Below are 18759 nucleotides of genomic sequence, written 5' to 3' on the forward strand. Positions count from 1 at the left end.
CCAGACAAGCTCTTTACCTCGTAAGTGTGCTGGACGGAGGGACCCACATTCTGTTCAACCATCACATTCTTGGTCAGCTTCCAGTTGGGAGGGGGAAAGAAGACCTTGTCTGGTCGGGAGACGCTGTAAAAGGCCAGATAAAGAGCGATGAGTGAGGGAACAGGGAGAGCTGTGGCCTTGTAAAGCACTTAAAAACGAACTCACCCCTGCAGAATGACATCAGAGCGAACCACCACCTCCAGCTTATAAGGGACCACTTCACTTTGAGAGTTGTTCTCATTCTTGCTGTAGATGAGAGATGGTAGATATGCATATTAAAGTTGCCCATATATCAACCACCTTAACAGTCACATATACTGTATTTTTTAAGTATTAAATACTAATTTGAATCGCATATATTATGGCTACTGTGAAGTATATTTTAATATACAGTTGAAGTCAGAATTATTAGCCCTCCTGTAAAAGTTAAATGATTTAATATTTTTCCCTAATTTGTGTTTAACAGAAAGATTTTTTTAAACACATTTCTAAGCATAATAGCTTTAATTACTCATTTCTACTAACTGATTACTTTTATCTTTGACATGATGACAGTTCTTAGGGAAAAATGAATATTTTTTATTATTATTTTTGACTCTTTTTCTTTTCATTACACAATTATTTGTATCGGTCATTTAAAGGTCAGATATTAACTAAAGTTTTTCTGGAGTCTGATGTTTTGCATATTAAAGAAGCATTTTTTCAAAAGTAGATAAATTCTGGTCCAAAATTAAATTCAGCTCTGCAGAAACTTCCTGTCAGCAGAAAGGTGTTAAAACTGAACACAGAAAACAAAGCCTTATGCTTTTAATGTTGTGCAGAGAATTAGTAGGAAAAGAGGACTTATGTCTGGGGTGCGGACAATGAAGGACTGGAGAATGATTGACAAGTGACGAATTTCACTAAACTCCACCTGTTAATATCAGTTACCTTTATAAGTTGAAGTTAGGAAATGTAAACGCTTGCGCAGCTCCTTAATGTAACTTTTGCATTGCATTGAGGATAACAAAATTCTGTGAATAGAACTATTCATTTGTATCCAATAAATTACCAAGATTTTTGACATTGAAGCTCTCCTGACCTTTTTTTATAAAACATGCAGGGAACTGATTAATTCAAACACAGTTCATACTATTTTACTAGATATTTTTCAAGAGATTTCTGTACAGCTTAAAGTGACATTTAACGGCTTAACTAGGTTATTAGGTTAACTAAAGTTAGGGTAATTAAGCAAGTTATTTTATAATGATGGTTTGTTTTGTAAACAATAACAAATATATATAGCTTAAAGGAACTAATAATCTTGAACCTAAAATGTTAGTTTTTATTATAAAAGGCTTATATACAAGCTAAAATAAAACAAACAGGACTTAGTAAAAAATATAGTGCAAAAAGTTCTTGCTCTATTTATTTGGAAAATAATTGAAAAATCAAATAAACAAAATAAAATAAAATAAAATAAAATAAAATAAAATAAAATAAAATAAAATAAAATAAAATAAAATAAAATAAAATAAAATAAAAATAAAATAGAAGTATGTGAGAGTAAAAATTGTAAGACACAGATTTTAAATTGAGTGGACAAAGTTTTATAAATTGTGACAGAGTTACATTAATAAATCACTCAATAGTGAAAACAGGCTTCGGACTGCATATTAAATTTAAATATTGTATTATTTTATATTGTATATTGTATTGTATTGTATTGTATTGTATTGTGGTGCTTGGTTTAAATACAACACATATGAACAGTCTTACCTACGAATCTGAAGGTCAAACTGTACAAAATTGTGTGTGTCCTTGAGACGTGGTACTGTGAACCGCAGACCAGCCCATAGCTGAAAATAAAACAATACTCTTTTTAATAAAATCTCATTAACTCTAAGTAATAAACTTTTCTGAAAAGCACATTAAGTACATATTAATTGATTTATCATAAATGGTCCAACACTATTTTCAATGTCACAATACAGTTCTCCACAGCAAACAAAGTAAAGGAATCCCCCATAATGCTCTGCCATGGCAACAGAATGAATCTACTGGATGGTGGAACATTTCTTTCCTGTATTCCATCCAAAAAACACAAGTGGAAACATGCAAACGCATCCTCTCCCATTCATCTGAGTGAGGTCATGTTGAGCTGCACTATCAAAAGCAGGATTTCTGTGGGGCCTTTCAACGTCTGCAAAAATGAAAAAAATCTATATTTTAGGTCTTAAAAAGTCTTTTGCTCTAAGTGTTAAATAATTTTAAAAGAGTCTTAACTGTCATTGTAACTACCTCTAATTATCAATTAAAGGCAGCAAACATGCTTCAGATTCTTTAATTAATTAATTTATTTTTTAGATTATGTGATGTTGTAGCTTTTTTATTTTGTTAGTCCACATTAATTATCTGTATTATGACCACAAATAAGACCAACATTGGGATTAAATATAATAAATATAATATATTCACAATAAAACCCTCAAATAGATTCACAATGGTCACAAAAGGTTTTAAAGTTCCTATGAAATCAAAAGAACATATTTCAGATGTTAGTCTTAAGGATGATTTATACTTCTGCATCAAGTACACGTGTATGGTCTGGCAAAACCTCCACATGGTCACATAACCCTCTCCGTGGCTGATGTAGATGCTGATGCTCCCCTTACAAAATGTAAAGCTCCTCACGCAAGCTATTAGATTGGTCAGTTTGTAGCGTTGACAAGTTTTTACAAGTGTTGAGTCCTGTGGAGAAGCATCATATGTAAACTTTTGTTTTGAGTTTACCTCACGATTAAAGCTGTTGCATGTCCTCCAGTTTTCACCTTTAAATGAGCAAGTTTTAGCTACTTTTAGCTATATAAAGGTAGTGTTTAGAAAAAACAAAACATCTGTGAAGAAACTCAACAAAGAGAAGCATAAAAACCCGCTGCCAGCTAGCATTTTGGAAGTGTTATTGCAGAGCAACACAAACAGCACGCAGCATTCCATGGCTTTGTGTAAGATAGACGCCGTGGGTCACGCCGATCACTTCACACAGAAGTCTAAATCAGCCTTTAGAGATATCTATCATCTAGTGTGCTCCAAAACAGTGACAAAATTCGCATTAGAAAGATTTAAACGTAAAACTTGCAGTTTTTCACTTCCACCTTAATGGATTAACGACTTTGTGACATCACATAATACTTTAGTTTCTCATTAAAACTTCTGACCTATCAAAAGCCCTCTCATTGTCTGACATACCCCGCCCATTTTCAAGATGCTATTGCTAGATGTTGCTTGAGCTCAACCACTTCCTTGGCAGAGTTGTGATTAAAACAAAACGTTACTGGCTGTGTTTTTACACAGAGGGAGAAGCTACTCTGCATCCCGCCCTGTCTTTATGTTTCAGGCCCCGTTGACACAAATACGTTCTAGTATTAAAACAGCATTTTAGAATGAAAATAACCCGCGTCAGTCCACACTGGCTTTTCATCTAGTGTTTCTGAAAAGTTCTCCATCCACACTACACTGCTCAAAACACACATCACGTGACCACCCACACACACACACACACACACACACACACACACACACACACACACACACACGCACGCACGCACGCACGCACGCACACGCACACACGCTCTGGCATGCACTGCAGCGTCTGAGCTCCAGGCAGTCAGTGGGAAAAATGATGAGAGTTTTCCAGGATCAAATAGAAATAACAAAATGGGAGGGTGGTGGGAGATGGGTCTGAAATACCGGAGACTCCCAGGAAAAACGTGAGTGCTGGCAGGTATAATTAAAACTGATATTCAGCAAAAGAGAAGGTGTGTTTCATATTTTCAATAAAAATGAAAGGAGGCAGTAATGTTATAGGCTGTGTTTTGTTAAAAATATGCATACAATGAAGATGACGGTGATATAAATATGTAGCTACATGACGCCTCAACATTTTTGGTGCCTTTAAGTTGCTAATATCAAAATGAAAAATGACAGTTCCTTATATCATGTTTTCATTTTATTGTTAAGAAAGTAAAACAACGTAGCCAGGGTGATGTGAATGAGGTTATAAAGCGCAGTGTTCTTTTTGAAGATCCTCCCGACATGTCCTCGGGAGTTTGTTTTCCATATTAAAAATGCGAAGTCAGAACCTACAAAGAAAGGATGCAAGACTGAACTTTGTGTAGGCTACTTAATATTGAGGAGGAAGCCCCAATCAGATAGTAGAATGTCTGCAGCCCCACCTCCGTTTTCAGATGTCTCCGTTTTCCCCCATCTACACTGAAACAGAGCAGCAGCGTTTCAAGATGAAAATGGCCTCTTCAACATTTTCAAAAAGCTCCATTTTCGGTGCTCAAAAATACCAGCGTAGTGTGGATGGAAGGTGTAACTGGGGCAAAACGTATGCATTTTAAAATATATTCGTGTAAACGGGGTCATAGTTTATGTTACAAAAATGAACATTTTGAAACATTTCACCGATCCTGACTTGGTGAAACCCACAGAAACCCTGACCACTAGTTACAAGCCTCAGTCCCATAGTGCTGAAATCTCCTACCAACCACATACTGCATGGGGGATCCAGCGCTCATTTTATATTTGTGGTTTTATGTTCACACCACATGCTCAAAAAAAACCTAAGACCCCATACCAGCAGCTGTTTTGTGTGAGAGTTTGTGTGTGGGTGTTAATGAACGTGTGTGTGTGTGATGTGTGTGATTTCTGAATTTCTCATTACACAAGATAAGATTACAGATAGAGCCCAGTCGTTTTGAGGAACCTCTTTGGTGGTCCATAAAAAATAATGGGCTAAAATTACGTTAATAGTAAAACAGCTGAATAAAACACCTAGATAACCTGCCCTGAAGTGACTACAAAAATAAACAGAGGTGTATGGAAACACATATTGAGCAGTTTGAATACTCAACCAACTATAGTCCATCTCTACAGACACATTTAAAAAAGCCATAAATCACTCCACCTTCACAGAGTGCCATGTTGTAATGGGGAACTCCAGTCTGTAATGGGGCAGAGCCAAAATGACAGTCACTTCCTGCATCGCTGGTGGGAACTTCCTGCCCGTCCAAACATGATCTAACAAGACCCCCAGACAGCACTATGAGCTGACTAACACACGTTAGATGAGTAATAAAGCGTATATGACTAACAAGACACATAGTAAGGTCTGGTTTTTGTTTGGAAAAAAATGCTCATTTTCAGCAGTCAGCAGTTCCATGACTTTTCCGGTCATTTGTCATTGGAAAACTGGTTAATTAAATGTTATGTACGGACATCACAAACTCAAAAGGTCGTGATCTGCACTCATTGAGTAATTCCACTACACTGTTAAAAAATGCTGTGTTCCACACAATCCCTTCCCATTGTCTTAACACAAATTAAGTTAAATTAATTGGTTTTACACATTCAAGTGGACTTAAAATAAAACAATTGAATTGTCTCAAAAAATGGAATTGTGTTCATTTTAAATAGGTTTTTATACCTTAAAAAGTAATTTGAAGAAGCTGCAAAAATTATTTGAGTGTATCTTTTTTATTATTACATGAGTCTGTGTCGCGAGCTGTATGTGTGCGCTTGGCAATAGCCTTCACTGAATGCGCGCGCACAGCCCACAACTGTGAAGGCTTTTATATTTGACGCGCTCACCGGAAATAAAAGCATTTATTATGCGAGACTGCCAACTGTGCAGACAAATATCAAATATGGCAAATTAGAAAAGGTTGGTCAGTGAAATTGTGCTACTGTAAGTGATGTTTATTCAGCAATAATTCTCCAGTACCGATAGCAGAACCGTTAACGTCAAAGCTTATCGATACTTCTGTCTTTTATAATGTAGCACCAATAACAATAAAGTTTCAGTACCCATCCCTAGTAAATACATAGTGTTGCCAGATATAGCTGAATTTTTCAGTCCAAAAACTGTCTAAAACCCACCCAAATGCACAAAAAAAAAAAAAACGGGCAAATAATAGACTAATATTTTATTTTATTTAAATTTATGTAAATAAAAAATTAGCCTAGTTTCTTTAACTATCATTTTTTTAACCATACAGCAACCAATTCCAACAGTCACCAGAGAACAGAACACTAATAATAAAATTACAATATAACTGGATCACATCGAAACACTGCACCCATCTCACCCACACGCTGCACTTATTGTGGTGGACTGTAGATTACACTACCTATTAGTGTATGTTTTACTTTCAAAAATGCTGTATAAATTCATAAAAATTGTCCTGATAAACTGAGTTTAATTAAACCGAGTTTAACAGCATGAGTTTAACTGCATAACGCATTTGTACGCTAAGGGTAGTCAAATTTTAATACAACTTTCCTTCACCACCCCTTGAGGGTGGGTTCATGCAGTTTACCCTATGCACTGGTCACTAATAACAGAATGGACTAGGAGCACACAGTTATGTTTTGTTAAATCATTTGCATATAAAATTTACATTTTAAAACTGCCAACATTATGCCATCCTGCCTATAGCATTCTTTAGCAACACAATCAAATTCAAAGCCACCCAATCTGGCAACACTGATTGTAAAAAAAAAAAAAAAAAATCTAATCAAGATAAAATGTAAGAGCTCAGCATAACTATAACTATAACTATGTGATCACACCGCTGTTGGAGAGTATCAATATTTGCTCTCACCTTGACATCAAAATCAAAAAACACGTTAAAACACTGCAAATCAATTTGATATCAAAACTCTGACGTCCATTTGACAAACATACATAGGTACGCCAAATATACCACCAAAACAGTGACACAAAAAGTATTATATTATAAGAAATAATATGAAAAATAGCTTAAATAATTGTCAGCCACACTGGCAAAGCAGTCTGATGAAAATACCCTTGATAAAATGTGCTCTTCAGTCATCCCAACGTGAATTCTCAAGCCACTCATGCATGTAAACACAAACAGAAAGCAGAGTAAAATAAAGCTGCTTACGCTGGTGCCCGACTTCATGGGGTTCCCCAGGTCACAGCTGAGGTAACGGGTCTGATTTTCCGTCTCGTAACTGCAGGTCAGCTGGGTCAGGCTCTGTCCAGAGAAATCCAGACAAATGAGTGAAAAAGACGCGTAAATCTTGGGAAACACACACAGAGATAACTCACAGCAACTGACTCGGGTCTTGACCTGTTTAGTCCAGTGCTGGTACTACTGCTGAATGATACATTTTTGCAATGAATCATCATTACATATGGTTTAAAGTTCAAAATAAGCACAACAGTTCACTAAAACAGTGGTTCACTCTTTTTTTTAGTAGACTAAGATGTTATTGTGAGAGCAATTTATCTGTAAAGTTATAAGAACAGCATGTATTATGTTCAAAATGAATATGTTTAAAAGGGGAAAAATATTTAATAATTATTCAAATAATTGATAACAGCACACAAAAAATATGATTATAAACAAAATTGTCTGAAAAAATGCCAGAATTGTGAGGAAGTCAAAATTATGAGCTGCAGATTCTGAATTGAGTGGAAAAAATTAAATAATTTGTGACATAAAATTACGTTATGGAATAAAAATATAGCTTTTTATTAATATTACATTAAAACATAAAATAAAATAAAAAAATTATTGCATGGCAGAAACACGTTTTATATTATATTATATTATATTATATTATATTATATTATATTATATTATATTATATTATATTATATTATATATGATTAATAGCGAGCAGTTATTATAAAGAGTTACCAAATATTTGATTTGATATTTGATCAAACTATTTCATTACTGTAACAAAATGCAATTGGATCATAACTTAATATTTAAACATCTATTATAACATTATTTATCCATATGTGGCTTTGAATTATCTGAAGCTATAGAAATTAAAACTACAACAGGAAATACGTTGGGACCATTTTTATTTACATTGTTCAAATGGTCCATCTGAAAGTTATTTGACTGATTTAATAAAAGAACAACTATAAAACTCTTATTTCACGTGGCTGCCATTTTAAAGAACCAAATCGAGGCTGCAGTGGGAAGTATAAGACCAGCACTGTAAACATTGCAGTAACATGCTGTGGAAGCAGATCAGTCGAGTCATCAACCGGATCGCTTGCCTGTGTTTGTACTCGATAAACAGCAGAGGGTAAACTGATGACCTTCTCTGCCAATCACAATTCTTTCTGTTGAGCATGTGAACACGATGGCAAATCAGCACTGTTTTAAGAAAGCCATCAACATTGCCTTAAATGTTAGTGGAAAATTGAAGGTTTTTCTTTTAATTCAGTATCCCGACAAGTCTAATTAGTGAAAGAATCAGTTCATTAACATTAGTTTGTTAAATGGTCTCTAAAATGTGTGTTTGGAAAAGAAAACATAAACTAACTAGTGCTATTTCCCTTAGCTGAAAATAAGCTCTGATATCCCTTTTTATTTTTACCATTCATTCAGAACGGACCTTCGGGTCACTCGGAAGGCAGTGAAATTATATATTTGTGTCACTGTCTCTTTGCTGATAAGATATAATAATAATACACCCAGCTACACAATGTTCCTATGTAACTCCCAACGATACCTCCGGGTTTCTTCCCACCGCAGCCTCGATTTCGCTTTTAAAAAATGGCGGTCGAGTGAAATCAGTCTGTGTTGTTGTTTTTTTTCACAATATAATTTCTAGTCATTTCAAAAACTGTTGTCACGTTTTGCCTCTCTTCAGGATTCCTCACCACATGTCTCCATTAATAAAAAGCACATCTTCTCCAGAGAATCAAAGCAACAGAACAAAGGTCTTTCTCAGCTGAAATGCTGAACACATGTAGGAGTTAATGGCGGGGGTCTGGCACACGTCTGTGTAATAGGCAGCACCTGGAGGGAGGGTCTCCATCTCTCACCTCATTATTTCGGGCTATTCCGCTGTAGTCGGCCTCTGGTGGTAGGACCACATACAGCTCTGCCTCGTAAGCGCCGCCTCCGTCGTTTTTCGCATTGAAAGTCAGGGTTAGAGAGTTGTCGTCACCCATGTACACTTCCTTCCTGTCCCTGTGGAACCCAAAAACATGGAAATGCCATGAAACTCTTGCGTTGGTAGCTAGATTACCTTCTGGGACAGTTTATTAGGCAAAAATTGCAATTTATGCTCAATGAAACAAAAGTTGGGTGAGGAGATACGAATTAATGTCCAATAATTAAATCCTGTATTAACCTTTTTAATAACCATGTATTAATCCACTATAAGAACAAAAACTATTTACATTTATTACATAGGGCAGCACCATCCTTTCCTTTCCTTCTTTCCTTAACATCTTTCCCTCCTTCCTTCCTTCCTTCCTTCCTTCGTCTTCCTTTCCTTTCTTCCTTCCTTCCTTCGTCTTCCTTTCTTTCTTTCCTTCTTTCCTTGTCTTCCTTCTTAACTTGCTTCTTTCCTTCCTTCTTACCTTATGTCTTCCATCCTATTTTTTCCTTTACTTTTTTCCTTTCTTCTTTTCCCCCCTTCTTTTTCTTCCTTCCTTCCATATTTTTCATGATTTCCTTCCTTCTTTCCTTGTCTTCCTTCTTTCTTTCCTTACTTCTTTCTTTTTTCCTTCCTTCCTTCCTTCCTTCCTTCATGTCTTCCTTTTTTCCGTTCAGCCCTTTCCTTCCTTCCTTCCTTCTATCTGTTCAACCCATTGTTTCCTTCCTTCCTGCCTTCCGTCCTTCATGTCTTCCTTTCTTATTTTTTCTTTACTTCCTTCCTTCATTATTTTTTTGTCTTCCTTCTTTTTTCTTTTTTTTCTTCCTTACTTCCTTCGCCTTTCTTTCTTTCCTTTCTTTTTGAGATGAGTTACAACATTTAATACAAATTTACAAACTATAACAATATTCACATGTACAAATTTTCAAATACATTTAAATATACAAATTTTGAGTTTTAGAATTTCTATTATTTCAGCTTTAAGGATCTTTTATGGCTATAAATTCGACCAGGTAATACAATACCAGCAGCAAGGTTAAGATAAGACCGTCTTTTTACACTTGACGTTTAAATACAAATCTTTTTCAAAAAACTTTTGACCAATTTCTGGATTCCTGTTTAGGAAAGAGTCTATGGAAGGGTCTATGTATGGACTTTTTTGATCTTTCAGCATAAATTTGCAAAATAAACCTGCAGCTTTCATTTCTCCTCCAAAAAAGTCTTTTTGTGTTGCTTTCTTTCACACAGCCTAGTTTGAATCCCATCACTGTATTTTTAAGAATTAGAGAATTCTGTGGCTCTTTATTCACATTTACATTACAAAAATACACTGGTGAATGTGTTTTTGAATACTTCTGGAACTGTTTTACTGGTTTTAGACCCTTTTTTATTTGTATTTAGTGCAGTTCACTTGTGTTAAGATAAACAAAAACATAGTTTACTTCCAGGTGTAAACAGAGCTAGATATTTGTCCAACTACTCTCTAAATTTGTGGTCAGCACATTTTTTCCTATCCTAACAAACCATACATCAGTGAAAAACCTATTTATTCAAACTAAATCTCTCTATAAAAAAATAACTTATTACTTTGTGGTCCATGGTCACATTTATACCTTATTTTCACTGTAATTTTTGATTCATTTAATGCATCCTTGCTGAATAAAAAGTATATTAAAAAGTACAAGTTTAATCTTTTGAACAGTAGTCGAATTCTGCTGATCTAGCGGTGAAATGTCACCCAGATCGTTCCAACAGGAAGCCCTTCCTCCAGCATTATACACACATTTCCTATTAAAAACCCCTAATTTCCATTGTAGCTATAAAGTTCAACATGCAACGACAAAGACTATGAAACATTCAACAACGTTCCCTTTTTTTCTAATTCCTGCATGTTTCCTCCCCCCTTTCTTTCTTCTCCCCCCATCTCAGACACAATGAGAAATTCCATGCGAGGGCCACACAGACGCTTCCAATTACCGCCTGGCCTCATAAAGCCACGCTGGGGAAGCCAACTCAAACGCTGGCACTCGGCTGGTGGCGACTCCAACCTACGTGGAAGCTGCATTTTCATAACAAACCCCTCAGGATGACATATACAAGACTGAGGTCGTGTCACAATGAGGTCAAGATGTGCATTCAGTGGCTAATCAGAATTAATATCATGAAACGAACACCACAATAAGTGATTTTTAAGTGAACTAGTAAATTTGGCTGGACGTCCTCAACCTGGAGCTGATGAATAGCCTGGTTGTCTAGATATAGTTTCATGTTGTCTTCTAAATTATAACCCCTCAGGTGAATTTCCAAGAGGAACTATTTTGTGCGCTTGTTGAATGTCACAGTTTAATAAATATGGGACCTAAAACAAATGCAACAAATCTGTGAGGTTTTAGGGAAGGCGCATTGTTGCAGTCGAAGAATAACAGATGCAAACAAATCTGTGTATAGAAGAGAAAGAAAATAGCCCACAGATTTCACAAATCAACTGCAGGGAACTTGTATCTGTAGAAGAAAAGAGATTTCCAAGCCCAGAATTTTTTAAGCTTATTCATTTAATCTATAGTTTTTTTGTCCCATAAACCAAGTCAGCCAATTGCTGCACCTGTTGCGTGCAAACAAACATGCAACAAACAAAAACAGCTATGCATGTCACTAATCTTACCTGGATACACTTAGTCCCAAAGCTGTGACTCATCACATTTATTTATCTAAATATCTAATCTGAACAGAAGCTGAAATGGCCATTACTTATTTTTATGTGCCTAAAATAGTTATGCTTAAGTGTATATTGTGCAACACGTGGACAAAACCCCAATGCTTTTTATTCCTTTTTTTGCATTCCCTGCTAATCATCTTACCCGTGCACAGAGAGTTTCAGGTCAGGGACGCAGATGTTGTCCTCTCCGCAGTCCAATAAAATCTGGGCCTAGAACACAAGCCAGAAAAGGTTAAGGTAAGTTAACTGGCAGATTGTAGTCAATGATAAATTGTAACTGAATGAAATAAAGTATTATAAGAGTAAAAAGACATTATTGGAGGAAAAAGAAATTATTTTATCTTAGGTAATGATTCAATGCTGAAAGTGGGCATTCTATAATATGAATACAGTCATATGCGAATACACACAACAGCTTTAATCTGCATCTTTTGTCCAGGTCAATACATTAAAAATGCAAACAATTAAAACATTCATTAATTTTTCTTCAGTTTAGTCGCTTTATTAATCTGGGGTCGCCACACTGGAATGAACCGCCAACTTATCCAGCATATGTTTTACGCAGTGGATGCTCTTTCAGCTGCAACCAAGAATTGGTAAACATCCATACACACTTAATCACACTTATATACTACAGCCACATTAGTTTATTCAATTCACCTAGAGCACATGTCTTTGGACTGTGGGGAAAACCAGAGCACCCGAGGAAATCCATGCGAACTCTGGGAGAACATGCAAACTCCACACAGAAATGCCAACTGACCTAGCCGAGACTCGAACAAGCAACCTTCTTGCTGTGAGGTGACAGTGCTAATCACTGAGCCCATGTGTCGCCACTAAAATATTTCAACATTTGTTATTATTATTATTATTATTATTATTATTATTATATATTTTGTAGTAGCAGATAACAAAATAATTATAATAATTCATTCATTCTATTTGTCGGCTAAGTCCCTTTATTAATCCGGGGTCACCACAGAGGAATGAAACTTATCCAGACTGTTTTACGCAGCAGATGCCCTTCCAGCTGCAACCCATCTCTGGGAAACATCCATTCCTGCTCATTCACACACATACACTACAGACAATCTAGCATACACAATACACCTGTACCACATGTCTTTGGACTGTGGAGGAAAAACCGGAGCACCCGGAGGAAACCCAACCAAATGCAGGGAGAACATGCAAACTCCACGGAAACGCCAACTGACCCAGCCAAGTCTCGAACCAACGACCTTCTTGCTGTAAGGCAACAGCGCTACCTGCCCCATCGCATTGCCAATTATAATAAAAGTTATAATAATAATAATAATCATATTTTAGGGGCTGATTATGCAACAAAATTTTCAGCCAAAAATGGAAACTTTTTAAATGTTTTGCCAGTTTGTTTACACTAAAATATTTTTTGGTTTGAAAACGCAACTAGAAATCAAGTTTCAAAGTGGTTTTGAGTTTCGGTAATTATTTTAATGGATCCGGCGTTAACTTGTGCGTATTTCCTTTTTTTTTTTTTTTTAAAAACCATAAGTAAATCTGACAACGAGCCTGATCAAAAGGAATCTCTAAAAAAATGGAACTGCATCCCTGGATCAGGATAGGAGGAGACAGAAGCAAAGTGAGTCAAATCAGCCAGTAAACATGACAGAAGAGGTTACTGTGAATCTTCTTGAAGAGTCATTTAATTATTTATTTTTTACTTAGACGTGAACCATATCAGTGGTGTTAGTAAGCAGAATAGTGATGTTTCATAAGAGATTTGTTTTGTAGATATTTTTTAATCTTATATGGCACAAAATTATTAAAGACCGTTCAGAAATGTGATGCTTTATTTTGAACTATCACCATTTAATGATGTAATGTTCTGTAAAAACTGAAATTGTGTGGCAGACGTCGGTCATTGTAACTTTTATTTCCTGGTTTTGTTCCGGGAATTATTGATTTACAAATTAAGCACTGGTTGTTGCTCAAAGTTTCCGAACACTTTATACATATCAAAGCTTTTTAGGCCTTTTCGCAGATATGTGTACTTGTTTTTAAAAAAGATTTTTTTCTCTCCATTTTTGGGTACATCTTTGTTGTGTAAACATAGTCTTACAAAAAGCCCAAAGGGAAATGTCAAAACTTTGAATAATGTCAGAAAATACCCTATGAATAGTTCACAATAAGACATAACAAGAACCATTTTAACATTAATGATAAATTCAAGAATAATAATGGACACTTAGTCATTCATTTATGAGCACTGCACTGTAAAAAAGGACTCCATCACATAATTTCTTTAATCATTTATAGAGCAGTCACTTGTGCATCATAGCCCTAAAATAAGCATAACAGACACACTTCCTATAACCAATAACCCAACAATCTCTGGCCACTCCACAAAAATATAAAAACAACCCAACAAACCTTAATGTATAACCAAAGCTTTTTGCAGAGCACTCAGATAAGTTCTTAGTACACACCAGACACTCATTATAAACAGTCCACCCAGTTAGGTCAAGTATTAGCGCATGGCCATGTAATCCCCAGAGGAGAGAGTCATTCAGAATGACTATAAACATTAGCATTAGCATCAGTAAACATCAGTCCTCAACCTACTGAATGTGAAGTTTTACATTAGTAAACACTGCTGAATGAATCCCGGCCTGAGGAGCAGATGTGAACGGGTTTGAAAAACGTATAAAGCTCCTTCGAAGGGCATAAAGAGCTATGGGTTTACCCATAAGACTGTTCAATCGGCCACCAACATCCACATCTGAGGCTGCCGATCCTGAACCACATGCTAGCTGCACGCGACACCACCCAGCCCTCACCACACACTCAATATATATAAATATATATATATATACACATCTACAGTGACCACCGTATATGATACACCCAAACAGATTTCTCAGGAAAACATCACTCTTGCTTTTAAATTAAAATATTATATGGGATGCCATTGAGTGGAAATATGGTTTATTGGTTTTTACATTAGATTAGTCGGTACCAAAGGTAATAAATAAATAAATTAATTAATTAATTAATTAATTTAAGATCATGGTGCAAAAATAAATACACCCCAATGATTATGTTAAGATAAAATATTAAATAAATCAAAATCAATGGGTCATTTATATATTACATTTAGTTAATACTTTACTACATTTAGTAAATACATTTACTAATGAAATTTTTGTAGGTTTTAATTATATTTGAAATAGAGCTGCACAATAATACATTTTATATTGATTGTGATGATTTTGTAGGGGAGTGAATCTGCATAAAATATAATAAACATATTAGAAGCATAAATTAATACAATATAACAAAGATACAAACTAAATAAACAGGGCTTTATGGTTTTCTGGAGAGCATCCGCTGTGGTAAACATATGTTGGATAAGTTGGCAGTTCATTCCGCTGTGGCAACCCCTGATGAATAAAGTGACTAAGCCAAAGAAAAATGAATGAATAAACGAAAATAACACAACTTTGCTGAAAAATTGTATCCAAGGTCAATTTTGAAAAACTTAGTTTGATCCACTTCAAATGTTGACTACTATAGGCTTCATTATCTAAAAAAATTAATTACAATTCATAAGTTAATAGTTTGCAGACAAACTTTTTATAATTTCTAGTGCCCAAATGATTTAAATGTGCTTGAAATCTTACATAAAGACAGGAATAAAAAAAAAAAAAATCTTTCACTTTTTAGGGTTAAACTTTGTCCTGAACTGTGTTTTCTGTTTAATCATAATCCCACTTGACATTCTTCAAGGTGAAGATAACTAAAGTAAGAAACTCTGGTTATTTATAGTGAGTTAGGAATCATCTGATTGGTGAATCATGCGTTAGTAGCAGGACCAACCGTGATTAATCATAAGCACGTTCTTCTCTCGAAATTATTTAATAAATAATCTTCACTTAATAAGTCTTTTTTCGTAAAAATGTATTAATATATACTATGCTGAATGTTACATGATTGCAATCAGTAATATTACACAAATTACAAATATTATATTATGTTTACATTAATAATATTCCATTATATTGATACTACTATAATTCTTTATAATCATTTGACAATACGAGTAATAATACTGAAATTTCCACTTTTTTATTCACTGGAGTAAAGACAATTTCAAACTTTAATCAATAAGAATTGTAATATAATTTACAAAAAGTACAATTATTACAGTATTTTTTATAAAACAAATGGCAGGTTAGCAGAATACTTTTCACCAGTAGTATATATTATCCAAATAGATAAACAAATCGTAATTTTAAAATCATAATCATCATGTAAACACACATCAATTAAACCACACACATATTAATGAGAGACCGTCTATATACACTATAAATGACTGAAAAAAATAAAGAAATGGGGAAAGTCATATCGGCTAATTGCTACCACCTGACGCTGAACATCCAACATGTGCGAGGATGACGCAACATGACGATGAGGACACAAAAAAAAAGTAAAAGAGATTAGAAAGGGCAAATTGTCTTCCCTGTAATCAGCAGTTTCAGAGCTCTAATTAGACCGGCCGCTTTTTCCACAGCTCTGCATCAGGCCTTTCTGAACCTCCTCAAGAGGATTGTTTGGATTCACTGCAGCAACCAAACAATTAGAAAGCACAGATACTAGAGGATGGTCAACATGTGCATATGTCCTTCCTAAACCAGCTTCAAGTGTTTACGGAAGTGTCAAGCATGAATGGGTCAGCAAACCAGAGGACGACACAACATTTGTTAAAGGGAGGCCCGAAACATGTTCATTCATATGAGAAGCTTGACATTACTCGTAATGTGCAAATATAAAGCATATGAATGCAATTTTGTTCAGATGAATTCATCAATTCATTAATGATTGAAATAGAAAGGCCTGCCTAGTTTGCAATAGAAAACAATATACATTCACTATTTTTAAAACATCATCTAGATATCTAGAACTAAAACATCTAGAACTACATCTAGAAACTAAAAAAATATTATTGCTAAAAATGTATTATTATTAGACAGAAAGACAGATAAATAGATAGATAGACAGACAGATGAACGGGTGGACGGATGGATGGACAGAGAGACAGAGAGACAGACAGACAGACAGACAGACAGACAGACAGACAGACAGACAGACAGACAGACAGACAGACAGACAGACAGACAGACAGACAGACAGACAGACAGACAGACAGACAGACAGACAGACAGACAGACAGACAGACAGACAGACAGACAGACAGACAGACAGATAGATAGATAGATAGATAGATAGATAGATAGATAGATAGATAGATAGATAGATAGATAGATAGATAGATAGATAGATAGATAGATAGATAGTAAATAATTCATTTATTATAAAAGCTTTTATTCATCAAAAACGAAGTGCTTTCACTTTGGCCTGAATGACTGAAAGTTTCAGTGGACCGCTCCCTCTGCAATGTTTCCAAGACCTTTGGCTTGAATGTTTTATGCATATGGAGAGATCGACCCACGTGTTCGGCACAGTCTCAATAACTACCGACAGAAAACTGCCACCCAAAATGTTAAACCTAAACAGACAACACATGGTCTGTGAGAGGGTCTGCCCAGGAAAAAAAAAAAAAACACAAATCTGTTCACCCTCCATATGCACACACCTCTCCACAAGGCACAGTAGTTTTCTTCTGATAGCACAATGAAAAGTTCTCTGCTGTACCTGCTACGCATTTCCTCTAGCTCAAAAACTGCTTTCCAGACAGCTAGAGAACTTCTTGGTTTTCAGACACTGCACAATAACATTGTGCATGCTTTAGCTATGGTATGGCAGTAAAGTTCCTTAATTATTACGCCACAATGAGAGTAAAGTTCCATACTGGTCTAGAAAATCAGCTATTTTTCTATCTATTTTTCTTCTACGTCAGTCTTAATAATGTCAAGTTGTGAATAGGAAAACCAGTAAAAACTCTTTGATGCTAATGGTCTAATCTGATTTAAGGATTTATGCTAAGCTAAGCTAAAAGTGCTGCAGTCAGAACTTTGGTTCAGCTGAATGGATTCAACAACATTCAAACTCTAAGGTTTACCTCTAGATGAGTTGTAAAAAAAAAAAAATTTTGAAACTAGTGTTTCTTTAACACTGAAAAGTAAATATTAGAAAAGTTCCTTAATTATAAAAGAGTATAGTTCCATATTGACCTAGAAAATGATCAATTTTTCCATTTGACATCAGTCTTAGTACACAACATAACTACAAAAGAGTCGAGCTTTAAAATAGGAAAATCATCAAAACTCTTTAGTCATTTTTGAGTGACATGCTAATGATTTATGCTAAGCTAAGCTAAAATTGCTTTCGCCAGTCCTTGAGTTCGGCTGAATGAATTAAAAAATGTTAAAACTCAAAAGTTGAACTTTAGATAAGTTGTAAGATGAGCCTATTTTTAAAACAAGTAGAGTGTTTCTTTAACACTGGGCCATGATTTTGGTTTTAAACCAAAAGACAAGCACAAAATGTGTCAATTTAATTTATACTGCTGCAATATTTCTCTGTGGTATCAAAATTGGTATCAAATAATATGGTGTTGATTATTTTTAGATAGTTAGATAGTTAGTATAGAATATAGTAGTTTTAGTTAGAAATTCCAGTATCATGACAACACTATACCACACCATGTAATATGACTGTTCATGTAACGCTTTGTGGGATATGTGGAGCAGCAGCAGATGTACGTACTTTCTGTTCAATGAGCTCTGCCGTCTGGTAGTTGAGGATGGGCTGCAGTCCGTGCCTGTCTGCTGCTGCTTGAGGATTCAGGCTGAAGTTCAGAGCAACGAAGATGGGAGACAGTTTATCCCTGAAGTCCTTCTCATCCTACACTCCGGCGGAGAGGAAAACAGAGCGGGAGTTTGTGAGAAAGGTCACAAAGCAGGACGAAATGACACTCTTAATCTCGCGCTGCATTTTTGGCGTCAGTTGCCACACTCATCTTGCTTATCCTCACTTTTAACACTTGTGCTGAATCAAGGAATGGAAAACTCACTTAAAACAGCTCATTTTTCCACTGTTTAGCTCACCGTACTCTTAATTCTCTTTGCCTCACAGCACTGTTC

At 35.4% G+C, this 18759-nt stretch overlaps 1 protein-coding gene across 3 annotated transcripts in view; it reads right to left on the reverse strand.

Moving 5' to 3' along the window:
* Positions 1–18759, reverse strand: part of itga5 (integrin, alpha 5 (fibronectin receptor, alpha polypeptide)) — a 112015-nt gene that overhangs the window by 18458 nt on the left and 74798 nt on the right. For all 3 annotated transcript variants that reach the window (XR_015522715.1, XR_015522716.1, NM_001004288.2), the window contains exons 18-24: positions 18383–18520; positions 11817–11884; positions 8900–9047; positions 6990–7082; positions 1798–1877; positions 205–285; positions 18–123 (exon numbers count right to left, since the gene is read on the reverse strand). Coding sequence is in view for 1 of the 3 variants with exons in the window: in NM_001004288.2 (NP_001004288.2) it covers positions 18–123; positions 205–285; positions 1798–1877; positions 6990–7082; positions 8900–9047; positions 11817–11884; positions 18383–18520 (714 nt within the window). In the remaining 2 variants the exon portion in view is untranslated. The remainder of the gene's footprint in view (positions 1–17; positions 124–204; positions 286–1797; positions 1878–6989; positions 7083–8899; positions 9048–11816; positions 11885–18382; positions 18521–18759) is intronic.

Source organism: Danio rerio, chromosome 23 (genome assembly GCF_052040795.2).
Source record: "Danio rerio strain M-AB ecotype USA chromosome 23, GRCz13ab, whole genome shotgun sequence".
In the NCBI taxonomy this organism is placed as follows: domain Eukaryota; kingdom Metazoa; phylum Chordata; class Actinopteri; order Cypriniformes; family Danionidae; genus Danio; species Danio rerio.